This window comes from Thunnus albacares, chromosome 11, assembly GCF_914725855.1.
Source record: "Thunnus albacares chromosome 11, fThuAlb1.1, whole genome shotgun sequence".
NCBI classification, from domain to species: Eukaryota; Metazoa; Chordata; class Actinopteri; order Scombriformes; family Scombridae; genus Thunnus; species Thunnus albacares.
In genome coordinates, this window is record NC_058116.1 from 24,202,256 (window position 1) to 24,229,564 (window position 27,309).

Here is a 27,309-nt window from a genome sequence, read left to right on the forward strand (position 1 = left end):
ATGGTAGGCTGCCCAATTGGCCACTCACCTTCAGAGATGCAGCGTTGTTATTATTCCTATACATGATATTGAACGACAAAGTCATTGTGATCCACACCAAAATCTTTTTTAAGCTTGTTACAGACCTCATAAACAGAAAGAGAGAACTCTTAACGCTTAATGTTTATGGGGCTACATTTGCAGTCAATCCAATTGTTAAAGTACCCAAAAGTATACAGGGCTGCTACAGCTGCCGTACATATCATCCACAACACAATTCAACCCTTCCCTGTTAAAGTGATCCCTCACGTCTTAGCAGCAAATAGAGAATTGCTCAATAAAAGCTGCAATAATAGATTTATGTTCTCTGCTTCAAAGAACGGGTTATGCAAGGATTAACTCAGCTCTTAGAGATAAAGCATTCTCTTATCTTCCTTGTCTAGTTAGGATCTTCTTATCCTTTATTTAAACAGGTCTCATTGAGAATAAAATCTCTTTGTCAAGAGTGACCTGGCCAAGAGAGCAGCATAAACATTCTTACAACAATAAATACAAACAACTTAAACAGATGAATACAACTGTCACACACTACAAATAAGTGAGCACAATATCCAGTTAAAATGCAGATACAAGATAAATGAAACACAAACACAATTATGAATAATGACTTGTTCTGTGTGGAAAAGACCTCCTACCCTCTTGTTGGAGAATTGAAAATTAAACTCCTTTATTTACCTGCTTCAGATGTACACACAAAGAAATACGAAAACTGGATAAGAGAAGTAAATGATATTCTCTGTTATTTAAGTTGCATGGACTTGATTTAGTTCATTGTAACTGTGGCTATCTAATATTAGTCCTGCAAATGGACCAACGCTAAATGTAATGTTAAAACTGTGAATAAATTGAATTCATAGTGAAGTGCCATCTCCTAACATGAGCCTTCTGCTCTGCTGCACCACACTTGTTGAACAGCCTTCCTAACCATGTGAGGGCAGCACAGACCCTTAAAAATATGGCCTAAAAACCTTTTTCATCTTTACTCTTAATATTATAATTTGTTGTGTGTTCTATGTCAATAATACTGTAGCAGTTTGAGTTTCACTATCACTAAATGTGCGGTACAAAATATTATTATTATTATTATTATTATTATTATTATTATTATTATTATTATTATTATTATTATTATTATTATTATTATGATAAAACGGCACAAGTTTATCTGATTTATTTGGATATATTCACATATGAAGCTCTATATCTCCATGGATACGCTTAACAGCCGCATGAAGAAGTGGTTTTCCTGTGCGACACCAAAACGTCACATCCGCTTTCTCGATGCCCAAAGTGAACGTTGGAGAGCAATGGCGGCGTGCCGGGGATCCTCGTCGAAATGGTTTTTCACCCGGGAGCAACTCGAAAACACACCGTCCCGCCGATTTGGAGTAGAACCAGACCGGGAGCTGTCCTACCGACAACAAGCGGCGAATCTGATCCAAGACATGGGTCAGAGACTCAACGTGTATCCTTTGTAAACAAACGTCTCCCTCGGTCAGTAAGTGAGACATGGCGCTAACCGGGGTTACGGGCCCGACACCGTTAGCTCATTTTAAACTGCATGCTGAGGTTTAGGGAGCAAGATTCGTGACTTTTCGATTTTAATGGTTTTATTTTCGAATTTGAGTGCAACATGGCCATACTGTAATAATCATAATCTGGAATCTCAATGTCATTAGATTCATGTTTAGCCACGCGCTAATGTAGCATGCTAACCAGCTAGCTTAGGGTCGACGGCGAAAAGGCCTTAAAGCGAGTTTGCAGCAGTTCCAGCCGATTGTCAACTAATAAAAATGTCTCACTCTCTCTTCCCGATAAAGCTTAGTTTGTCAAACAACGACATGCTCCATTAGACCGCGTAAGATGGTGTAGAATCCTGTCATTTGACATTTTTCTTGCTATTTCGACGCAGCAGTAGTTAAGCTAAGTCACCTGGCTTGATAAATCGTGTCGTGAGCGCAACTAAACACGTTTCTTTACTCTCACTGTCCTTGCCCATTGTGAACAGTCCTTTTTAATGTGTAAAAAACTGCATAATGAGGTGTGGCGTGGTATAATAGAATATAGCTAAATTGTTCACTTCATCCAATTCAAAATGTTCCTTGACACACCCTCCAGCTCCCAATTAACAATAAATACAGCTATTGTTTACATGCATAGATTTTATATGCACCACTCTTTCACCAAATTCCACAGGAATGTAAGTATTCTTTTACATAACACTACAATGGATCCGTAACCTGTTGGGGTGACTGTGACAGATAGTACATTGCTTAGTTTGGGTCTGTATTTAAATGTGTCGATGCTTCTATACAGACAATATCTCCAACCACCTTATTCTTGGCCGCAAAAGTGGAAGAGCAACCTCGGAAACTCGAACATGTGATCAAAGTTGCACATGCCTGCCTGAATCCCCAAGAATCGCCTCTAGACACAAAAAGTAATGTAAGTTCGGGTAGTTGCACACATTGTATGGTTGTAAGTTTTTTCCCTTTCCACATCTGTCTTTCCAGTTCGCTCATTGGTCATGGTTTCCCTATGTATAACTGGCTGTGCCATGCCCTGTACAACGGGCTTATTTTTCCGGCTCTGGCCTGCTGTTGGTGTGTAACACAGACCTACACCTACCAACACTTACATTAATAGTGAAATGAGCCTCTCTGTTTGGAGTTTTGGCCATTTGAAATCAGTTGTTAGGTAAGATTAATAGACTCATTACAATTGTTATGTAATGACTGTCTATCAAACTTCAGGCATACCTCCAGCAAGCTCAAGAGCTGGTGATACTTGAATCCATAGTGCTGCAGACCCTGGGTAAGTAGTGGTGACGGGAGTGGATGACTTGCGAGAGAGAGAGCGAGCGCTTTGTTTATCATAATCATTATCATTGGCTTATCATTATCAGTAAGGGAGTAGTGCTATTGATCACTGTTGAATTTATTCATCACAGCCTGTTGAGTGGAATGTTTTATCAGCTGCTGTATGGGTATATTGTGAGATATTTTCAATAAGTCATGTTAAGGTGACATGTCATTCTCTTGATGGTGACATTAGTCATGAAACATATTATTGATTAGGCTTTATGGAATTATTCACTGGAATATCTTGCAAATTTGATCTCGTATTCATTTTAACTTTATGGCCACAACAATTTGTGCTCATGTATTGATTACATGCAATACTGAGAAATGCCTGCCATCCAGAGTGAAAGTGGTTAGAGCTGATTTGATTGCACTTAATTTAGAACGCACATAAATGAACTGCCCGACCAAGATCAAGTTCCACTATCCCTATTTAACATATACACTCACTTGCCAGTTTATTGGGTACACCTAGATAAACCTATTGCAGTATAATACAGCAGTCCTCAATTATATCATCTCTCTATGAAGGCTATAATATTCCGTCTTTAGGTAGTTTGTTTTAGATGGATTGTGTGTAATTTATGGCCAATTAGGAGGCTGTAGTTTCTGGTGCTGTTGGAAGTGTATTGATTTATACTGAGAGGCGTTTCTTTCCAATAGAATTCCTTTATTGTCATTGCGCGGGGTACAACAAAATTGAGTAGCCACATATAACAAACAGCAATTAAAATTAGAAAAGAGTTCAAACTAGTTAAATATATTTAAAATATATATATTTGCTGTAACGTAGAAAACAAGACAATAAAATATAATTATTTGCAACTGAGATATTGCACATTTCCTAGATTGCAGTGGCCCTATATACAAGTAGCGCAGTTAGGAATATATACATATAAATGCGCAGTTGGCATGTAGACATCTGTGCAGTGTTCTATAAATGTAATTGTTAGTATTGTAGTACTGACAGTCACAGACAGACAGTGTCCAGCTCTCATATGACTCTGTGGTAGAAGCTGTCCTTAAGTCTGTTTGTCCGTGATTTGATGGACGTGAAGCATCTACCAGAGGGCAGCAGGTCAAACAAATGATGTCCAGGGTGGGATAGGTCTTTCAGCATTGAATAAGTGCCCCAAAGAGGGCAGTGAGCAGACGATAATCTTCCGATGACCCTCTGAAGGGCTCTCCTGTCCGCTGCTGAGCAGATGGCATACCACACAGAGGACAGACAGTACGCCAGCACACTCTCGATGGAGATTAGATAGTAGCGGTTATACTGCATTAGTTTCATCTAGGTGTTCCTGATAAACCGGAGTGTAAATACCTACTAGAATCTGAATGGATAGTCGTAAAATTGAGTGATAGATCTGTTTGTTTAATCATAAAATGACATGTCACCTCCCAACTGTGTCTGTGTTGAACTCACCTGTCATGTATTTTGTTCCAGGCTTTGAAATTACTATTGATCACCCACACACTGATGTGGTGAAATGTTCCCAGCTAGTGCGAGGTAGAGGCTTCCTTCTTTGCTCTTTGTGCCCTCTGCTCTTGTCTGTCCCACCTCAGATGTGGGTGGGGAGGGGGGTGAAAAATCCTCATGATTTAATGTTTACTTGAACACACACCTTTTGTTCTTTTTGATGATCTTTTGAGTTCATTATATGATATAGCACATAAAAAACATGTACTGAGGCTCATTGAGCCAAGTCCCAGACTGAATTGTATACATCTATTTTTTTTATTGCTAAATGTTGTGACCCGGATTTTGCCATCTTATTCTGTATATCACATGTTTTCGATGTGTTACTCCTCTTTTAAGTTTGAATTTACTTGGAATTATTAATTAGCTAAACTGAATATTTGTAAAACATAATATGATTGTGATACAGTAACACTACAAGTTATTCGTCAGTAATACAAAATTATCTCCCAGCTCTACTGACAGGCTTAATTTATAAAAATCTGTCCTACATTAAATTTCATAATGCAGCAACATTTAATGTGTTGTCTTCAGTCTTGGCCTTGGCTTAATAAGCGCATTGAAAATAAACTAAACATGCAGTTCTTGTCCTAATGATAAAAATGCTTTTGGTTTGCAGCAACGCTAATCCTTTTTTTCCTTCCATATCTTTCTCTTTCTCTCTCTCTTACAGCAAGCAAGGATCTGGCACAGACTTCCTATTTCATGGCTACCAACAGGTTGTTATCCTGCCCCTCCTTTGTTGCACTTTGACTGCACACCATAGCTTCCTGTAATGCAGGGTACCCTTTCAGTGTCCAACGGGCCCTACTTGCGCTGGTGGTTGTTGGGACGCTTGCCTCCTCCCCTCAGCTCCCCTCCCTTGTTCAAAGGGAGCGGGACAGGGTGGCTTGTAGCGTTACCGGCCCCAGTCGCAGTGCGGTGTATTGTACAAGGGACCACGTGTTGGCACAGATGGGTTGAATGCAAGATGTGAAGTGTAGTGGTGCGCTTGAAACCCACATGTTTGTTCGGTTGCGAAAAAGTGCATAATTCTAAAAGAAAGACACTTTGGTAGCCTGAATAGCAGCTAAAGATATCAGAGATGTAAACATTTCTCGTAGAGGTCCTTCCGGTAAGTACCGCAAATTCATTTTTAAAATTCTCTCTTTCATATCCATTTGTTCAAAATGCATTATCTCCTCAAATATTTGTCACCTTTTTGCAGTATGCTTGTCTTTTTAAATGCATATTTTTTTCTAGCTGTTCAATATTTTTCATAAATGTAAAAGATGTTACAAGAAAAACGTAATCGTGACCCATTAAGGACCTGCAGTGTTAGAATATTAAGCGTATCACTAAGCTATTGAGTATCTCTTGGGTTTGGATCAAAATGAATTTGGTGATCATGATTAATTCTAAAGTGAGGACTTAATGTCCTCCTTGACATGTCTTTTAGTCTGAAAACTGGGTCCTTAAAGGGTTTGTTTAAAGTAGCCATAAGGAATTGGTATTAATGTAGTTAACTTTGTCTTCAGCTACTTCAGATCAGTTGACAATGTCTGGATGTTTGATTTTTGAGATTGATTTATTTTAATTTAATCACGGTGACACGCATCACCCATGTTTTTAAAATATTTTAGATGTATAATATGAAATTATTTGAAATGTAGTCATTAGCCAAATCCTTTCAAATATTTGCTTTAACTGCTAGCTTTGCTTAAGGCTGCTGCAATCTGACAGAGCACACTCCAGACATTGTACTTGTCTCACAGTACAAGGTTACCATCCAGCCTTTACCAAATATGTTTTAAAATGCAGTGCTGCCAATTTTTCGCTAGTTGGCTTTTCTAAAGCTGCATGCTGAAACATAGTGATAGTAAAATCACAGAACACTTTGATCTAGCCATAACATGGACAAGGCTTTCCTTCAGAATCTTTGATTCGGTGGCACCAAACTTCAGCAAACAGGGAACAACTTCAGCGCTTACTGTTATTTACCAGATTTAGATTATCTGACTGTGGAGATTCATTCTTGACCTTGGGAGCACACATCTGTTCTAAATGCAAGGTTCACTTCTCTAGAGGTGACGGCATACAGGGTTTTTCCCTACTTTTATAACACTTAAGCTGAAATGTTATTTTCCGCGTCCGTGAGGGTCTGCGTGACGCAACAAATTGCGGGTCAAAACGCTGTGTTCCTGTAGACGGTGATCTACTGCACACGTGTGGAACGCGTCCTCCGAGTGGACCCAACAAGGTAGTATAAACAGAACAACCACTCGTCCTTGGTGTCCGCAGCTGTCTGTGTACGTGTCCGCTCGGGCATATAAATGAAGCTTTAGGTGTAGCGCCTAAGCGTTTATTCACAGCGCCGAAGCCGAATGAACAGAAAAAAACATGCTGAGAGATCTCTCGTGTTTTGTTGTCATTTATGGTTGCGTTAGCTTCTCTGTCCTCTCCTCTGCTCTTTGCAGTCTTTGACCGAGGGCGGGGCTCAGCTCACACACACACACACACACACACACACACACACACACACATACACAGAGCCAACCACCAACCTAGGTAAAACCCTGGCATACAGTCGGAAGCTAAAAGCAAAATAAGTGAACCTTGCATTCAGAATATTGCACCACAGACAGTTATATTATGTTTACCTCAGGTTGACCCAAGGTTGACCTGTTCTTCCTAATAACAACTGACCCAATCTTTCAGTGGTAATTTTGAAATGTTTTAGTAGCAGTTGGTGTTGATATTTCAGCTGTGAATACTTGGATGGTAGCATTTGTCTCTTTTTATTTGTTATTTGTGATGTGATATGAACCTGTTGTACTGTCTAATCAATTCCACTGGTGCAGAACCGCACTGGTACATGTTAGACACATTAAATGCTGATTTACCCATGAGGCAGTGGTCAGATTAGGTATGATATTCAGTTAACGAAAATCTCTCAATATTGACGGCATATATTTCACGTACCCCTAACACCGGCAGCACTGATGCCGAGTCATATTCACGGATCTGGAGCACCCACTGCGTTTGTCCTTCTTAATGCAGAAAGTGAAACTGAGCAGCTCCTCATGAGGAAACCGTACCATGATGCAAGTGTCACAAGTGGCCTCAGGGTTCAGTGCGTTTCACAATGGGCAGACCACACTTAGCTTCTGCTCCCGGCCCCACATGATGTTCCTCAATTTTGTTTGTATGTCCCACCCATTTAAACCAGCAAAGTTCCTCAAAAGATGAATCGCTGTGTCATGATACAACTGAATATTTTATGGGAATGGTGTCCTTACAATACCTGAATCATAAATTTGGTAGAGAATGTCACCTGTAATTGGCCCAAGTGTGAATTGTGTTTGACGTGAAAGACACACGATACATGGTCAAACAGAGTTTATTGTATCAACAAAAGCAAATAGCTTCTCTTTTAAACAATTCTGTTTTTTTTTTCCCCCAATCTTTGCTAACAGTGAATTAAATCTGTCTGCTCCCTCTTGTGTTTTTCTTTCTCTTTTCTCCACATGTGGGACCAATCCTGACCACGCCTGGCCTGAATCAACTCACTCACATTCCCATATCCAAAATATGTGACACATCCACTTACGCACGCACGCACACACGCACGCACACCTCTTGCGCATACCCTCACACACACTACACAGTCTACACCTCACTACCTTCTGCCTCCAGTACAAGCCCACGGTGATCGCCTGCGTGTGCATCCACCTGGCATGCAAGTGGTCCAACTGGGAGATCCCAGTTTCCACTGATGGCAAACACTGGTGGGAGTATGTGGACAGCTCTGTCACACTTGAGCTGCTTGATGGTGAGTTTGAATTTTACCTTGCCATAAGCTGTTACAGTGAATAACTCAACCTTGTGGCGATTTCTTATATCTTAATGTTCTTCCTATGAGGGTGTTTGATGACCGCATTCATGTTTTATAGAGTTGACCCACGAGTTTCTGCAGATTCTGGAGAAGACGCCCAGTCGGTTAAAGAGAATACGCAACTGGAGGGTAAGATACATCGCTGCTCTGCTCTTTATGCACAGACTAGCCTGTAACAAACCTTTTTTTTATCAGCGCTTGTTTTGCTCATGCTCATATAGTGCCAGTGTCGACGTCAAAACAATAACAATAAAAAAAAACAGCTGTTAATCTTTGAGTGGGCACATCCAAAATTAAAATGCCACATTATCCAAATGAAAAAAGAAAGAAAAAGGCAGAAATGTTTTGTTATTTTTCTCTAAAACAAATTTTTCTTGCATTATGAAATGCTTTCAGTTTCACAGAATTTTATAGACAACTGTGATTAAAGTAGATGTTGGTACCAAAGCAGCATCTTTTTTTTAAACAAGCAAAATCTCACATGTCAGGATCCAGTTTTGAAGACAGTTCAAGTCTGTAGTAAAGGAACCATAAATGTTACACCTCAGTATGGAGAAAGAACCATATGTCAATATTGGTGCCAGTGTTAATATCGCATATATTAATTCAAACAGGATTTGATGTTGTAAGAGAAATGATTATCTGTCCCACTGCCACTGCCCAGGGAGCTTACTGCTAACTGAAACCAGACTCTTCACAGCCTCACAAATATCCTCTTTCTCCCCTCTAGGCAACACAAGCTGCCAAAAAGCCCAAGTCTGAGGGCAACCAGTTGGCAGATAATTCCTTTGCCGGGCCTTCCATGCTCCAAGACCATTCCCTTGGTGATGCCTCGCTCCTCGGAGTCCCATCCTCAAACCCAAGTTTTTCCAAAGCGGCCGCCACCTTCACTGTCCCAATGCCTGGCCAGTCTGGAGGTGCATCTCTATCTCTGGACGCCATGGCTGGCACATACAATCCAGCCAGCCACAGCGAGTGGCCCCAGGGCAACCAGAGCCAAGCAGGGTACTCTTCCACCTGTATAAAAACGGAACCCCTCAGCATCCCTCATCAAGAGCAGACACTGTCCTTGCAGACCTCCGCTTCCTCATTGCTTCAGCATCCACCGGTGTACAGAACTGAGAAAACAGTAGACTTCAACCCCGTCAAACAGGAACAAAAAGGAGCTGGTGGGAGCGGAGTAGGCAAGCATCCGCCACCACCTCAGTCTGCCTACCCTCCACCAGCTCAGCCTCCTCTGCCACAACCTTCTCCAGCTCAGAAACTGTCTCTTGATAAATACAGAGAGAAACATGCTGCAGAGCTGGCTGTCTCTGGGCAGAAACGCAGGCAGGAGCAGCATGGAGTAATGGAGAGCGATGTGAGGGTGGATCTATCGTCTTCCTCCTCTTCTACCTATGCACCATCCTCTATGAGCCAAGTAGACCATAGAAAACATTCACAGCCCTACCAAGTGTCCCTGCATGTCCACGGTGGTGCTGGCAGTACCACTGCCTCCCCAATGAAAAGTAAAGTTCCTTCCTCAGCTTCAGGGCAAGATAGACGTCATCACAGTGACAAACGGGACAAAGGCTCACTAAAAGTCCGCCTGGCTGTCCCTGGGTCTGGCGGCAGCTCCCAGCTAGATAAAAGTGGACCATCAGGCAAAGATGAGCTTAAGATGAAGATAAAGGTTTCATCATCTGAGCGCCACAGCTCATCAGACGAAGGCATGGCAGCAAACAACAAGAATAAACATTCCAGCCCGCTGGTGAGCAAGGACAAACAGCATCGTGGAGCGGATCACAACCTTCACCGCCATCACAAGCACAGTCACCCCCACACACACAGTGGAAACGGACGAGGAGGACCAGAGGGGCCAGGTGGCGGGGGAAGCCTGCCGCGGGGTCCTGCAGGACTGGTCAGCATGGAAGTGACGACGCTCGGTCATCCCGGATCCACCTCTTTGTCTTCATCCTCATCGCGTAAGAGGGCATACGCCGAGGCCAGCCACAACCACCACCCTCCCTCCTCATCCTCCACTTCTAGCTCCAAACTGAGCAAAATCTCCAAGGGTGGCACTGGTGCTGCAGGTATCTCATCTTTTTCTTCCCCCTTTTTTCCTCCTCCTCTCCTGTACTGCAGTGTGTCTCATCTGGCTTGCAGCTCTATGGCTAACCTCCCTCCCCCCTCTTCCTCTTCCTTATTCTTGTTTCTCCTCCTCCCCTCCTGTCACACCCAGGTGGGCTGCGGACCTCTCAGCAGTACCTTCCTCCTAGTGAATCGCCACATGAAGTGGGAGAGCAGAGACACTGAGTCCACCACACTCTGCAGCCATGGCCATCACATGGAAATGGCAACAAACTACCCACAGTTGAAACTAAAGACTATGCTCACCTCCCTGTTAAGTGCCCTAGGAAAATAACTCTTTATGTGATGATAAACCCTTTACTGAAAGGCAGAAAAACTGCAAAAAATGAAATGTATTGTTGGACTTCTCAGTTTCTGAGAGACAAGAAAGGTGAAAAATTATGCTTCCTGACTGTCAGACCTGTGGGCTGTGATGCTCAGTCCCATCTTTCTGTTGGTGTCAAATTGCTGCTTGGTTCTCCTTTCTCCTCAAATGGGTCTAGGAATGTGTGTTCGTGTGCGTGCGTGTGTGTTTGTGTGTGTGCGTGCGTGCGTGTGTGTGGTGGGGAGGGAATGAGTGTGTATTTACATCGAAGGGAAGTCCTTCCCTGTATTTCAGATCTCCATATGAGAAAACATAAGTATTACAAGTACTATAAAAGACATGGGGATATAGTGCATATTCCATGTCTTTCTTCAGTTTCTTCCTCTATTTTTTTTTTTTTTTAAATTTTTTTTTTTTTCAAAAATTGAATCACATTTCCGCGATTGTATGGAGGAAGCCAGTGGCCAGATGGAGATGAGTTAAAGTTATGTTTGCTGGCATTCCATTTAGCACTGTTGATGGATGCATTTTTATTTTTTTTTAATTTTTTTTTTTTTTTTTTTTAGGTGTAAAGTTTCATCTCCTCAATTACTTTCTTGTCTTGATTTCTTTTTTATACTTAAGTACTGTGCGTAAGATTTGCATGTTTCAATCATCAAAGGGATTTAAAAGGAGAACACACTTGCTGTTTACAGAAAGTGGAGATAAATGTACATACGTTTTTGTATGTTTAAAGAAAAAAAAAGCTATACCATGACTACTCAGGTTTGGAGCTGCTTGTAAGTATAACAAGATAACTATAAAACCTATAAAGTACTTATTTTGTTGATCAACATATGGGCATCATCATGGGTGAATGATTGCAGCATTCCAGTGGTGTGTGCTTCTTACAGCCTTCCTACAGAGGGTGCTGCACTGAACTTTTCCATCACAGGAAACGTCAGTTGATGCCCTCAGCAACATGGGCACATCCAAAACCTACTCAACACATCATAACGATATGATTTTCACCAAAAATTGTTTTTTTTGTTTTGTTTTGTTTTTTTTGGACCTCTAAGTAGACCTTAAGCAGAATGCCAAAGGTTGTGCCTCAAAAAGAAAACAGAAACCTGACAAAGACGGTAGTAGTGTGCTATTAAAAGTTTACATAACCCTTTTTACTTTGAAGTGCATTGGACATAGTTTCATAGCTTGGAAAGGGGATACACGTAAGTATTCAATCAATCATTAACAGGGTACTATTCAGAAAAAAAAAAAGAAACACTTGTTCCCTCAGTTCCAATCACAACAAGAGTTCTCAGAACAGTGACTAATAGGCCATATGCAAGATGACCTGCTGGATATGTTGGAAGTATCCGCAGTGTTGACATCCCTGATAGGTCTTGTTTCACTCACATCCTCGTCCAGTTAGTTGAATTTACGTTTACAACCATGTTCTTGACCTAACACATCTTTACATCAATTACCTACATTAAACTATATTGTTCTAAAAATCTTGACATGACCCAGTCCACTCTGTCCTTGATTGGGTTACTCATTTATTTTTTAGTGTGCAAAATGCTTAGTGAGGCTGGTTTCTTTGTACCCTGATTTCACATTTGGGCAGTCAGAATAACAGCAGTTGTGGACAAAAGCATAAGCCACCCTTAACATCCTTTTTTTCCCCCTCTTATTATTAAAAATAAACCTCAAAGATGTTACTACCCTGACAGTATAAATTCTGATTGTTGCTGTCATTTTATTATGCATGTATCCTTCTTGCTAGATTCTAACAGTAAAGAAACTAACAGATGTGCTAATTTGAATATGAAGAGATGTTGCTCTGCAATAACCTAGTAATGGGAAAAAATGTCATCAGCTGTGTGTCTTCTAAACATGATTTAACACACTGATCCCTCTCAGCAACATGTCAGTTGACGCCAAAAGGAAGTAGTTCACATTCTCAGCACTGAAACATGTAGATAAACATAAGCAATTGCCCTTAATTGAGATTGATGTGTGCTGCAATAGGAGCAGATCTTACCAAAACACATATATTACACAGGACGAAGACCTGGAGTGACACTATAGAAATAAAAAAAATATGATTGGCACAAATCACGACAGAAAATACCCAAAGTTAGTATAAAATCTGGCATCTATTTCCTAATTTTGCAGGTTATATTAATGTACCAGGTGAAATATATTAAAGTGCTTCTCATGTTAATTTTTTACACCCTTGATTTACTTTGTGTTGTGTTCAGAAGCGTCATGGACACTACTGCTGTATCACTAGGGTCACGGAGGGTCACAGAAGAATACTTTGTGTTTGGAGTCAGCAGTCTAGATTAAGTCATTAAATGTCCCTTTGAACTGAGTCCCTCATGGTGGAACTCCTGTTAACCACACAGCCCATCTGGGTGACTACAACAACTCTTTTTCTGTGTTTCCCAAGACTTCACTCCAGTCTCATGTTTGGGGATGAATGAGTGCTTCAGCAGCTGTCCCACAGATGGCCGTAGTCTCTGGTCACTGGAGTTAAGAGAAAATCAATAAAAATTAGGAAACCTACCTCCATGTTCACATTAGAAGCATTTTTTTTTCATCAATAGGTATAGATTTAAAGGGAAAGTGAGTATGTTAAAGGAATTAACTGTATATTAAACAAGAGAAGAGACATTTGAGCTTGAACTGAACAGGAAAAAAGGTCTCACCCTGTCAAGCAGATTTTTACAAAGTCCTTGGCGCTGTCTGAGAACGTGTCCGGTAAGGAGGGCATCAACCCTCTTTGAGCCCCAATATAGAACAAGGCAGCCATCTTGTCCATGTGTGCCAGTGGTGGTTTCCCTGTGGCCATCTCAAACACTGTGCAACCCACACTCCATATATCTGACTTCCTGCCATACCCTGTCTCATTTATAACCTGAGGAAACAATGATAAAGGTCAGAATAGAAAACTTCAGTCAACCAGTCAAACAAACAGATGACAAGACCCCCAAAATGAACTCTATATCTACCTCTGGTGCCATCCAGTAAGGTGTGCCATGGACAGACTTGAGCAGGTCTCCACTGTTGCTTGCAGTGTGGTTTAGGCAGCTGAGGCGGCGTGCACAACCAAAGTCTATGAGTTTGATGATACCAGTGGGCATCAGCATGACATTGTTTCCTTTCAGATCACGATGAATCACCCTGTTCAAGTGAAGGTAGGCCACTCCTTCCAGGATTTGATGGGTGTACAGAGCCAGAACACGCTCGGGCAGAGGACCAAATCTAAGGGGCGGAAAAAAGGGGACAATTTTTGTTATATTTTGTCACAAATGAGGCATTGCTACAGCTTAATTCCTCTGAACAGATTCACGTGGGTAAGTGGTTGACTTATTTCGAATCAAGCTAACCTGTGGAGGATGCTGGCGATGGATCCTCCGGGGATGTACTCCATGAAGATAGAAACCACGTGTTGATAGAGTGACGTCCCCAGGAAGCCCACAATGTTGGTGTGTCTAAGGGTTTTAAGGAGTTCCACTTCCCCCTGCAGACGACTGTATTCCCTCTTTGCAGCCTCCGGGTCAGAGGCGTGTAAGTTCACCTGCTTCACGGCTATCAGCTGACCCTGGCTGGTCAGGCCACAGTACACCTGGTAAGAAGGCAGCAGTTTGCCAGGGTTAGTCGAGCATCTACGCCTGTTGCTTTATATGCTTTGAGTCTACAGTGCATAGTTGTAGGAGTACATAACAAAATTTCATGTAACTAAGCAGGTGTGAGGGTTCTCCTAAGTCTCAAGAAAGGTTTAACCAGCAGGACTTCTGATAGTCAACAGACCTACAGAACAGCACTCACTAATGGCCTTGTATGGCCCAACATTAGTTCGTGATAAAAAAAAGTGAGTAACGCTTTATTTTACAGGTTCTCTAATTTCCTGCACATCATCACACTCGTAATTTGCAGGTTTTCAATGATTGTTGTTTTGGACAATTTACAAAAATTGTGGTGCAAATTGATTTAGTTGGTAAGTACAAACTCCCTATATTTGGGTTCATACATAGTTGTTAATTTACCAAAATTCTTAATAAAATAGACTTTTAACCATTATTTACCAGACAAAAATGTTTTTCAGTTTTCAGTGTTTATTTGTGTGTGTCAAACTACATATTAGCCTGAGAATTTAAATAAAATACTGTAAGAAACATCCTAATATGCTAATGTAATTTTTGCACATTAACAAAAATTCAACGCTTTTGTTTTTTCTTAAAATGTTACCAAATTGCACCACCCTTTCTGTGTAATGTCCTAAAAATTAATTGTTAAATACCTGCAAAGTAAGAAACCTGTTTAATAAAGCGTTACCAATAGATGCATATCTAGAAATAATTTCTTCATCTTAAATGTTTTATTAGCATATTTGCTGCCAGTACATTCATTTATTAGTCTAAATTAGAATACTTGCCGTCCCATAGGCTCCCCTGCCGAGTACTTCACCCTTTGTCCATGAGATGGTGTCATCTACAACCAACCCAGAGCCAAGCAGTGCAGCACTGTCTGTAGAAGGAACCTGCAAATAAAAACACAGAACGAAGGGTTGTAATTAGTGATAACATGCAGGGTGAACACGTACATGTACTGAAAAATTCAGAATCATGTTAGAATTTAATTGTCATGTTAGGACAATTATGATTGTTTTGGTTTCTCAGGATATGTCAGTTGACATGGTATGCATTTTTGTATGGATGATGTATGTTTTGTAATCATATGAAAAAACATGATTTACAGAATAGAGACATTAGCATGCAGAGTTACAAATCTGTCTTATCACGGCCATATTATATCATTCATTAGGTAGGTGTAATGATGAGAAAGTGAGTTTTTCAAATAAACACTTTGCTATCATGTTTACCTCAGGATACACATGTCTCCCCAGTACAGGATTGTCTTCTGTTTTGGACTCATTTTTGCTCAGCTCCAGGTTTTCAGGACATGGACCTGTGGATCCATCTCTCTCATCCAATGAGATCAGCTCCTCAGCCAGACATTGCAGCAGGTCATCTGTGAGTGGTCCATCTCCCACCTCATCCAGAAACCTCTGATAAACTGGTGACATAATGGTGTGGAGGCTGCTGTTAGAAGACGTCCAAGTGTCGATGTTCAGCTGTTGGGGGCTTTGACGAAACACGGGTTCATGAACCGGTTGGTTAGGGTTTCCTGTCTGAGTTTTGATGTCTGCTGAATTTACTGTTGTTTCTTGCATATCCATGTGCATGCGACTATAATTGTCAGCATGATAGGAAGTTATAGGCATGGTCAATGTTTTATCATTAGATTTTAATGTTTCAGACCCATATCTAGAAAGAGCCTCCTCTATGGTAGATAACATATGACCATCAGCCTTTTCTTGAGCACTGTTACGACAAATCTCGCCATCCTTACTGAGAACTACCTCAGCCTCTAGTTTAGGAACATTCTCCCTTTTGTATAGGCCCTTCTTTGATACAGGTGCGAGGTGAGGTTTCACCCTGTAGGACGCAGGTTTTGCTTTGCTTTTAGCTGAAACCATCATACTCTCCCCGGGGCTTCTCCTCAGCTTACTCTGTGTTTGTTTCAACGGTCTGTGTTTGACTTTATGGCTGTTCTGTTGTGTCTTTCTAGACGGAGCAGATTGCACTTGTCTGTCCTTTGTTTTCTCACAGGAGCTGGAAACTCGAAGATTATCATAGATAGGACCAGCAAACATCTCATAGATAGCTGGTCCTTCATCCCCACTCTGGATCTGCTGAAACATGTCTTTGTATGTGATGAAGTCCACAGCAGATTTAGACCTTGGTGTCACCGCTACACCGGGTCTCTTCAACTGCCGGATGCTCTTCAGCTCCTTTACTGTTGGGTGCTGTTGTGCTCTGTTGTTCTTCATCTTGTCAGGATTTGCTCTTTTGCTCTGTGGACAATCAATAACCTTCTTTTGTGGTGATGGGGTGTCAGAGTTAGGATGAGCAGCCTTAACAGATTTAAGCTTTGATTTCACTGAAGTGATTGTGGCCTCTCTGCTAATAATTAGCTCAGGGCTTTTCCTGGTTTTATCTTTGACTTGTGTGGAAAGTGAGGAGTACTTCAGATTGTTTTTGGACTTATTCCTATTTAAGACGCTTCGATCTTTGTGTGCTAGTATGTTGAAGGACTGGTTGGTTTGAGTATTAGCTCTTAGTTCACAGTTAATGCTGGTTCCTCTCCCCTTGTTCCAGACAGGCTTTAAGACTTTCACCATCATCTCACCTCTCTTAGGATCCATGTCTGACTTTGCAAGGTTCACAGTTGAAGTACAGAATACAGTTTTCCCCAAAGCAGCCCTAGTATTTAACTTTACACCCTCAGCACTACAAAGGATTGGGTTATCTACCTTTGGATCATGTGCTGCTGTAGTTTTATTGGCAATTGAATCCGCCATTGTTTTCTCTGCCTGTTTTACATGCTGCAGTTCTTTTCTGTAATTCCCTTCAGAGCATCCACTAGCATCACCCTGGTCATTATTCATATTAAATATAATTTCATGGCCAATCTCAGTGCAGGCCACATTGTTCTTTTCCTCCTTTTCTGACTTTGATGTGATAGGTATTTCATTGTTCACAGTGTCTTTAGTATGATTCATAGTATGTTCTTGTTTTGCATAGATACATTTTATAAAAGACTGACGGTCAACTGGCTCTTTTGTACCATTAATATTGTTGGCTTTCTCATCACAGTGTGAGTTTATAGCTTCTTCAGTGCTGGGGGAATCATTTGTATGATTGATAGGCTCTCTATTCTGGATATGTGCTGATCTGTGGATTGGTCTTATATGACCGATCTTTGACTGAACTTTAAAACAATGCCCCGTCTTTCCAACCTCACAGTCAGCGTCTGCCTCAGTGTGGCTCACATCTTTCGAATGCTTCAAAAACCTGTCCCCGATGAACTTCAGAGGGCTGTCTTCTGAAGCTCTTTCGTGTAGATCCTTCTCATCTTCCTCAACCTCATCCTCCAGATCGATGGAACTCTGGCTGCTGCTACTGGACCCGCTCTCCTCACTGCCACACTTAGTGGTGAGAGGGCCAATACGTGGGCTGCCCCAGGACAACCTCTCTCTCCTCAGCCGGGTCCTGGAGCAAAGAGGGCTCTGGCTAATAGGCTTTAGGGGAACACGATGCTTTAGTACTGGCAGAGCAGCACTGTCTCTAGGCCTGCCGTCCAGCGGTGCCAAGAGTTTGGGTGTCCGGGGAACGGCATTGGGACGCAGAGCCGGCAAGAGACCCCGTGACAACTGCAGACAATGACATTGACAGCAACTTGTAATTTAGTATAAAGAATGTAATATGTGAAAAGACAAATAGCTGAACTTAATAAAAGGATGTTTTTTGGTTTAAACCCACCTTTTTCTCATTAGTAGTTTCATGAGAACCCAGACCTGCAGACAGACAGAGGATATAAATTTAAAATGACATACACAGAAGTATCAAATACATTAAGCCAGTATTAAATATTCATGCCACATTGGTTTTATTTATAGGCTATTTCATATTATAATGTACCATGTTCTTTGATATAAGATGGAAATAAAACTTTACTCCCCCTCTGATCCTAAATGAGTCTAAGATATAATAACAATTATGATCTTTTATTAAGGTCTGTACATTTTTAGCTGTATATATATATATATATATATATATATATATATATATATACAGTACATACGGTTCTGGATGTGTGCCCTGGCCTGGATCATTGTGTTTGAACACGGTAATGGTTCCAAGATGCTGGGGGCTGATTGGCTGAGTTTGCTGGGCTCAGCCACAGACAGCAGGCCTGAGGAGGATGGGGATGCAGCAACCACACTTCTTGTTCTCTGTCTGTGAGGGAAAAATTAGAATGAGAATTTAAGGATTTTGTGTAAGAGTCATAGATGTATTGTGTTTTGTGAATACACAAAAGTGAAGAAATCTGTATATGAATAAGTACGATTTTCATTGCCACATAGCACTAAATGCATAAAATATAGCTGCTTTTATATTGTTGATCAAATATTAATAGTTTAATAATTACTTGGGAGAGGTGGGGGCTGGGAGTCATGTCAAAGAAAAAGGTTGCAAAAACAGTTATAATATGTTAAGCTTGAAATCTTGGCTCTGGTCCACAGAATGTGGTTCAGGGTTATTCAGACATCTGTGTTGTCATTTTATTAAATGAAAGAGAATCAAGAAGGACTGCTGCAAGTATCAAGGACTCAGTGTGGCATAGATCAAGACTGAATGAAAAACCACATTCCTCTTTCAGTCTGTTTCATTTGATGTTTAATTTCCACCAACCACATGGCAGTATTTATCACTGCTCCATCTTTAAGTGTGACAGTGACAAGTAGTGTCAGAATCTGCTATTTATTGGTCTTTCCTAAATAATTTCTCTTTGCTAAAACACAAAAAGCATGTTTAAGGCAGGACTCATAAAAGCCTATAGCGGAGTCCAGCTACAGTATATACCTGTGTGTAGGGGGTACAGGCAGGCAGGGGCTCCTCATAGTCAGCAAGCCAGATGACGGAGGAGGATCCAAATGGCTCCAGCGTCTGCTGCTGTGGCTTAGGCTCGGCAAAGACAGACCTCCTCTGATAATGAGAAGACAGGGAAACACAGAAGACTTATACGGTTAATCTTGTCTTAAAGAAGAAGAGAGTACACATACTTAGGGAAGCTTGTTGTCTCATTAACAGTGTTACAACAACAAGAAAGAGGTTCGGACGAGTTATATTGCCTTGTGCTGAAGTGAACATGAAGCCACAAGCCTCATTTTCCTCCCATTTATCTGTATTTCTGGAAGCTAGTGCTATGAAATTAGAGACCTGCTCAAAGACCTTTATTCTCCTTGGACTTGATTCAGTGGTGAGAGTTCCACGTAACGGACAATGGGCTGATTCACCAAACCCCTTTCTCCCCCTGTGTCTCTGTTTGTATCCTGTTCGGGTAGAACAGGTTGTCCTCTGGACACAGTGGCAGGTGTCTGCATACAGGTCTGTGAGTGTAACCGGAGAGGACACTATTCTACTGTTGGTGTAAAAGTAAGAAGCAGTTGTTGACTAGCCCAGGCAGTGTGTACTGTGTATACAAGTGACTGTGTGTTGGGGGGGGATGGGGTGTTAACCGTACGCACATATGTTTGTGTGTTTGTAGTTACGTATGAACAGATGTTGATGTGTTCACATGTGTCAGCTCTGTACCACCATCTTCTAAATTATTGTTTCTTAATAGCTACACTGATACTCATTCATACACATGAGAATGTATGTGTACGACAAAAGATTGTGAGATTTCACCCACCTGCTTCCCCTCCCTGTGTCCTGGTAGGCTTGCCTGATGTCTGTCAGTGTTTCCATGGCGTTTTGGAAACAGAGGGGGATCCCCTTATCTGCTCCAAACACATACACACACACACAGTTACACCCAACAATCCTGTTTCCATTGTATTCTCCCAGTGTTCGCCATTAGACACCCCATAGTTGTGGCTTAACAGATGCCAAACATTGCTGTCCACGTTCAAAATATTTGTTTTGAAAGGTAAAATCTATCACTGAAACTGAAAACAAACTTGTGTAATCAATAAAGAAATAAATAAAATGTATACAACACCACAAGAAAACTGATTAAAGTGGTTTCTGAAGCAGTTTTGTGGTCTGCGAGTCCATCAGTATTTAAGAACAATGTTACCTGTGTCAGTTGACAGGCTGTGTGCATGGTGTATTTCTAGATCTCAAACTCAAATCATAACACCAGACTGAGCCTTGATAACTGTAGATGAGGGAGAGCAAACAGTGTTTGGTCCCTAAAATTGTAGTAAGTCCCATACATAATATACATGTACTTATAACAATTCAATATTTATGTAAAATATACTGATACTCATCATAGAGAAAACAATAGTCATTACCTTTTTTGAGCCTGTTGGTCCACTCTGCTCCCATATCAAGACTATGTTAAATTACTTTAAAACCTAATGATTATACCTCAGTTCTGTCTTTGCTTTCTGTATTTTCTACATCTCCATCCCTCACTGTAACACAAATCTATTTTTTTCCACTTATCTTTCATGTTCTCTCAGTTTCTCTCTCTGTGTGTCTGAACCATGCTGTTGCGACTGAGGTAAAAAATGGGCGGGCAGGTTTCTCTCAGCTGAGAGGTGGTATTGTGAGTGAGAGAGACCCCTCCCTCCCACCATCATTCCTCCCACCCAGTCACGCCTCCCTCACTCCCCTCCCCTTTACAAGGTGATTTGATCTGATGGCCTATTTGGGATGCTGACCAGTATATTTCTTTGTCACTGCTTAAAAACTCAAAGTAGTTGGCTGGCATCCAAAACACATACATCACATTAGGAATAAATAAAACACCAGAAGGTATTTTATTGCTGATTAATGCTTGTTGTGTTTCCTTTAGCGCTTCTGTCCTCTGGGACCAAGGGCACAACTTTTGTTCCCGCAAGTCTACAAAGAAAAAAATCACTCAAGTTTCAAACATCAACAGCCCAAAGCTTATTCCACTGAAACCCCAGGAGTCCTTGAGGAGTCCTTAGTTCATTTGGGATTTGTGTTTTGTTTCATTTTGTTTGTGTCTCTTTTTCCACATGCATCTGTATATGTTTTATCAGAAGATGCTTTGTTTTGTTAAATAGTGGTGTTTTGTAATAACTATATGGAATAGGTCAAATGTTTGGCATGACACAAATAAAATAAATTAATTAATTAAAACCATACCTTGGCTGAAGCCTTTATGATGGTCAGATTGAGTAAGACACCCTGGAGACTCTAGCACTTCCTGGAAAGACCAAAAGTAAGCAAATCTTATAACCCTTGAAGAATGTTTCCGAGGCTAGTAGACATCATGCAGATATTTAAGTTTCTTTGTTATTCAGTTAATTTTTTCATTTTAATTTTTTTTTTTTTTGAAGAATCTAAGGAAGTTTTATCAGGGCATATTACAAAAACACTATTTCTGAGTTGGAGGAAATTATGCCCCCATGTTTAATTCCCTTTATTTTCATTTTATTCAATAAATGTTTTCTCAATGCTTCTCCAGAATGCAGCATCAAGGGGAGATTTTTAAAAATGAAACCAAACCACAAGGCATGCATTTAATTTTACAATTGCCAGATTTAATTGAATATATATATATATATATATATATGACAATTATAATGATTTGGTATGGATGTATTCCATGTAAACTCTTGTAATCAGGTTTGCTGCTATAGTTTTAGCACTGTAAATGTACACATACATTAGTCTATCTATACTACAGCTTTTCCCTGTAAACCACCTGCTCTTCCCCTCCAGCTAACCAGCTGCCCTGCTTGTCTTCTTTAGAGACACCCATAATATGATAGTATGGCAACTAAGCTACACAGAGCACCCCTCCTCCACGCTCTCTCTCTCTCTCTCTCTCTCTCTCTCTCTCTCTCTCTCTCTCTCTCTCTCTCTCTCACACACACACACACACACACACACACACAGACACACAGCCAATTACTGCTTCTACATATTTGTCTTCTTGGTGACCACTGACTGCTAGTTTTTTCTGTGTGTGTGTCTGTTAATTGTGGCTATTTGAGAGCCTCAGCCACTTTGTGCCAGTGATCAGTGAACCACCCAGACCAGTCAGTCAAGCATGTGTGTCCACTAACACACACACACACACACTTGAGCGCAAAAACAATTTAAAAGCCTTTCCTCTTCCTTCCTGGAGTCAATGCAGTGTGAACTCTAGGTATATGGAAGTAACTAAACAGTTTGAAAACTGTCAAAAAACAAAATTCAAATCATTGAAGAGATTTGAAGGCTAATTTGATGGCACCAAAATGCAGATGCAAATCTGGAGCCTTCAGTCAACTACTGCATACAAGCATCCTTTCTCCTAAAGCTCTGAACAAAACAGACAAGCCTTGACATCTTGATATAGAAATGACATTTTCAAGCATTTTCCTCTAGTGTGGTTTGGCGTTTACCACACATGTAATGTCACTTACCCCAGTGTGGCTGTACAGCAAAAAGCGGTGGTTATAGGTTGGTGTCTGAGTGGGGGAGACTGCTGTCGACTGATCAGTATAAAGACTCTCAAGGTCCAATTCTAGGTCCAAATCTTCAAGCTCTGAGTCCAAGTCTTTGCCCAGAGCCAGGGGTGACACTGAGCTTGCATCTGCACAAAAACAAAAATGATTTAAAGTCTTTTTGGCTTGTATTGACACCTAAGGAAGGAAAAATGAAATGCTTTCTCCCTGTAGGGACAGCTAAGAACAGAGCAGGTCAGGCATTTTAAAACTTAAAATCCACGTTTGGGTGTACAGGGTCCACACCGCTGCACTCTGAGTTGTTTACACAAGGTGGGGAATAAGTCAGAAGCAGTAAAAAAAAAAAAAAGTCTGTTGTACCTTTCTCTGCTTTTTCATCTCTATTTCTCCGTCCTCTATGCGTCAACTAGTTTCTGTTTTTCTATGCTTGATACAAACTCTGCCTCACACACTCCCATGAATGCACTTAGCACTGTGGTGGCTCACACATATACAAACAAGCCTTTCTTATACATAACTCCCATATAAGTGCAGGCTTTGAGTCCAGCTGCAGAGGTTTTACTGTGAAAAACAGGATTATGAATGAACGTGGAATGCTGTGTTTTATGTGTTTGCCTGTATAAGAGAGAAAATACATACATAATCGTGAATAGGAGGATATATTTAGAGGTGTGTACTTGTGCACGTATATTTTACATGTCTAATTCTCATTCGACACCCAGTTTAATAAGTAACTGATCAATGAATCAGTAACCAAAGTGAAACAGATGACATGAGGAAGTGTGACACCACTTCCATTTGCTAATTCAGCCTAATATGTAGGCAACGACAACAAAGATAATTAACAGAAAAACTGACAACGGATTAAGTGAAGGTTGCATTCAAGGGAACCCATCAATTCTGTGTTAACATTATGTTGTTTCTCTCAATTTCTGTTTTATTTGAAGACCATGCATATGCTGTTTGTGATTCAGTACAGAAAAGCACAAAAGATGGATGGTGGTTGAGAAAAGTGTTGCAGTGGCGGCTAATGTGCTTTTCATCTTACAGAAACTTTTTGTTGACTGCATAATCATAATCAGATTATTCTTATTATTGTGAAAAAAACATGAGAACGGAGAAATAACTGGATAATCCTTGTCCTTTTCCCAAAGCAGATCACATGTGCTGAATTAAGTCCTCTGAATAATGCTAATTTACATATGCTGTGTGTGTATACGCGCGCGTGTGTCTGTGTGTACCTTTGTGACTTAGGGCCTCAACCATCATATGAATGATCTCTTCCTTCAGAGGGCTGTTGATGTTAGCAGCATAGTGGAGAGCAGAACAGTCACTGTGGTCTCGAACCCGCAGATCACTGATCAAGAAGTTGAAAGGTAGATGGAACAAATGTTTTTCTACTTAAAACACATTTAAAAATATGTTCCTCTGTCATATATATTTCCTTTTAGTGTGTTAATCTAAGCAAAAATGTATTACTTGCTTGCACTTCAAGCCTTGTTGTGGCACTAAGTAGACTTTTTTTGTGTATTTTAGGATTTTAAGTCAAGTTCCTTCGACAAGGAAAAACAATAAAACAAAACAGACAGCTGGCAACTGCTGCAGAGAAAGAAAAGTTTGTGTACGTGCATTTCCTTGTCTGTATATATCCTATTAATGTATGCATGAATGTGTGTTTTTCTTACGCAGAGAGCCTCAGCAGTTCCTTGACCACTTCCACAGGTCTGTGTTCCCATGTCAACAGGGTCGCCATGCCCTCAAACAGGTCAATGTCTCTGATAGCGAGCATCACAGATGTCACACCGTCGCTGTTAGGAATATTTACATCCACCTTGTCTGTCTGAGCCTGATACATGTGGGCAGACAGACACAAACACACACACACATATTAAAACATGAATAGTACATGACACACTGACTGCAGTGCTTAATATTGAGTAACACACCCACATACTTATGCACAGACAACTCAACCTTCAACACCCAGCAGCTTGATGCATAACCATGTTTAATTTAGAAATTCGGGTTTTTCTATCACAGTAGTTTAACTTTAACTAATTTCTAATGGAGTTTTATTTTAACATTTTGTATAGACAGAAGTAATATGAATTCAGCTATTAATTGTCATCCAAACTATTGGCTGCAGACAGTTCACTCTTACTGCATAATCACGCTGTTGATAACAAAGTAGCAGCAGTTATCTGCCTGAATTTCACTACCACTGTACATTTAATCTAAAACTCTGACTCAGAGAAGCTCTATAAAATGTTTAGTGGAAGTTAATTTGGCTAATGTTTATTACAAATTCTTCAAATCACCATTACTCTATGATTTAAACACCTAAAAGAAGTCCAAGAGCTACAGCAGTACATTCAGTTGTTATTCAACTATGTGCTTTTAATTTAGATTCATTCTTAGAAAACCACATAATGATAAATATCAAATTTCCAGTTACACAAAGTCACACAAGGACACAATAAGATTGAAGTTTGCTGGCTTGGGCTGATGATTATGACTCAGTAAGGCAGATCCAATTTTGCCAAACAACCACTTCATAAAGCCAGTAAGTTGGTAACATTGTTATTATATTCCATTATTACATTCAGTTTTTAAAAATAATTGTAGGAGTTTATGTATATTTTCAGTCAAGAGTCCAAATGAAAAATCTGTTTGTTGTCATTTGGAGGCTTTAGAGAAACCATGTTAAACCGTAAATGTAATGGCTGAAATCTGATCAATAAATCTGATTGGTTGCCATAAACTACATATAAACAGAACACACAGTTGGTAGAAAATCTTTGTTGTTGCACTTTGCTGTCTCGGCTCATCAGTCACTGTGGAAAGCCTTACCAACAGGTGCTGTAAAGAGTGCAGGTCTCCCTGCCAGGCAGCCTGCAGCAGTTGTGTCTGGGGGTGCAGATGAGGCCTCGACATCCACCCCAACACTTTTCCCAGGAGCTCAGGGGGGCTTAGGTGGAGCGCTGTCTGCTGGTTGCAGTTACACAGGGTCATATCAGAGCCGCTCCTCAACAACCGCTGTACCACCTGTGAATAATGCAGCAAAGAAGAACAGTAAATGAAACAAAATGGAAAATACTACACTCTTATCATATGTAGACTTAGTAGATTTAAACATAGAAGTAAGTTAAATTACACCACATTAAATATATTTATGGGGAAAAGGCTTTGTAAAAGTATAAAGGATATGCCAATAAAATGACTGTGTTCATTTTTACTATTAGTACTCTTTAGTACAAGTATTCCAATGTTTGCAGGATACTTTGAGGATACTGTGATTTATATAACTTCGAGGGGGGAGCATCTCTCCCGTGGCCTTCAACATTACCGGTAAGTCATATGCTTGTTTTGAAAATGGCTCCCCGAGAGGATGCAGAGGAGTTACATAGAGAGCAATATATTCTGGTGACGTGGATCTCACATGCACATAAACACATGTTATTGTTTTTGGCAGGAAAAATACAACCTCTCATGTGGCAGAATTGTTTTGCCCCCCCTCCACCCACACACCTCAACCTCTGACAAACACGCTCATCTGCAGGGATTTACCAGTGAACAACAACAGCGAGGTTAAAGATAAAGCTAAACAATTATTTCACAAACAACACATCCCCATCCTAAGCTCTCTCTCTCTCTCTCTCTCACACACACACACATAAAATACATAACCTACCTCAGTCATGCCTTTATGACAGGCGAGCATAAGAGGATTGCATCCTTGTTCCTCCTCATCTTCAATGTTGGAGATCTTCAGCTCCTCTTGATCCTCCACCTCTTGTCCCAGGCTCACAACCATAACTCCCACATTTTCCTCCTCCTGCTCTCTTTGCAGCATCTCACCAACGCTCTTCAGCCTTTTCTCATTTCTCTCCATGATTCCCTGTCAGATCCGTGTGAACCGCTGTCAGAGAAGAGACGAAGATCTAACAGCTCAGTAGTCTTAGGTAGTCTGTATGTTTGTGTGATGTTAGCGATGTGATGCAAGTCTCTAATGATCCTCTGGTCCCCACAGAGACACACAGAGGGCGTGACAGGAATTATTATGTCATTATTCTATTAATGGTTGTGAGTCACCATAGTGTAGATCATTATGCATTAAATGAGCTTTTTTGGGTGTGTGTGCAGGAGCCCACGTATGTGTGTGTGCAGAATAGACATGATTCTTTAATAGCTGAACTCCTTCCGGTTTAAAGTATGACAACACTAACAGAGCAACAACAGTAAAGAAGTTTTAAAAACCGCCTTTTAGAAGATATGAAGGAACTTTGTGGACATTCAGTTTGATAGTTTAACTCCTCATCGGTGATTGTCAGCAGCTCTAGAATAAGACTAACAACAATGAACTGCAAAACAATGTTGAACATGAATTTATCTTCACTCACTGTGGTGATGTCATTTCATTTGATCCACAAATCCAGCCATATGTCTTCTCCAACCTTCTGTGAACGTTTGACAAGCTTTAACTTTAGATCCTTTTCAACAGACACTTCACTCTAGTGTTTCCTCTCCTTTCTTCTTTTTTTTTTTTCCCCTGCACGCCTCCTGCTGTACGTT

At 40.7% G+C, this 27,309-nt stretch overlaps 2 protein-coding genes across 8 annotated transcripts; one reads left to right on the forward strand and one right to left on the reverse strand.

The window, feature by feature from the left end:
- The first annotated feature begins 1,297 nt into the window (after positions 1 to 1,297).
- ccnt2a (cyclin T2a) lies at positions 1,298 to 11,525 on the forward strand. Of its 6 annotated transcripts, XM_044365273.1 has the most exons (10): positions 1,300 to 1,504; positions 2,158 to 2,239; positions 2,356 to 2,484; positions 2,793 to 2,853; positions 4,348 to 4,410; positions 5,054 to 5,099; positions 8,028 to 8,191; positions 8,313 to 8,383; positions 8,985 to 10,326; positions 10,476 to 11,525. In XM_044365273.1, the coding sequence occupies exons 1-10, from the start codon at positions 1,347 to 1,349 to the stop codon at positions 10,547 to 10,549; spliced, it is 2,190 nt and encodes a 729-aa protein (XP_044221208.1). In that variant the 5' UTR covers positions 1,300 to 1,346; the 3' UTR covers positions 10,550 to 11,525. The 6 variants fall into 6 exon arrangements, 5 of the variants coding, with proteins under 5 accessions (XP_044221208.1, XP_044221210.1, XP_044221209.1 ...); XR_006405923.1 differs by lacking the exons at positions 8,985 to 10,326; positions 10,476 to 11,525 and having other exon boundaries at positions 1,298 to 1,504; positions 5,054 to 5,494; positions 8,313 to 8,384; XM_044365278.1 differs by lacking the exons at positions 1,300 to 1,504; positions 2,158 to 2,239 and having other exon boundaries at positions 2,329 to 2,484.
- On the reverse strand, positions 11,068 to 27,309 carry map3k19 (mitogen-activated protein kinase kinase kinase 19). 2 transcript variants are annotated; one of them, XM_044365271.1, is made up of 17 exons: positions 27,138 to 27,309; positions 26,429 to 26,656; positions 25,588 to 25,782; positions 24,423 to 24,583; positions 23,979 to 24,094; positions 22,696 to 22,865; positions 21,428 to 21,488; positions 19,998 to 20,085; positions 19,166 to 19,288; positions 18,384 to 18,538; positions 18,062 to 18,096; positions 15,559 to 17,952; positions 15,112 to 15,216; positions 14,063 to 14,301; positions 13,685 to 13,937; positions 13,382 to 13,590; positions 11,068 to 13,199 (listed from the first exon to the last, which is right to left on the reverse strand). In XM_044365271.1, exons 2-17 carry the CDS (start codon positions 26,627 to 26,629, stop codon positions 13,067 to 13,069), a joined length of 4,638 nt encoding a protein of 1,545 aa, XP_044221206.1. In that variant the 5' UTR covers positions 26,630 to 26,656; positions 27,138 to 27,309; the 3' UTR covers positions 11,068 to 13,066. The 2 variants fall into 2 exon arrangements, with proteins under 2 accessions (XP_044221206.1, XP_044221207.1); XM_044365272.1 differs by lacking the exons at positions 21,428 to 21,488; positions 22,696 to 22,865; positions 23,979 to 24,094; ... (2 more) ...; positions 26,429 to 26,656; positions 27,138 to 27,309 and adding an exon at positions 20,605 to 20,794.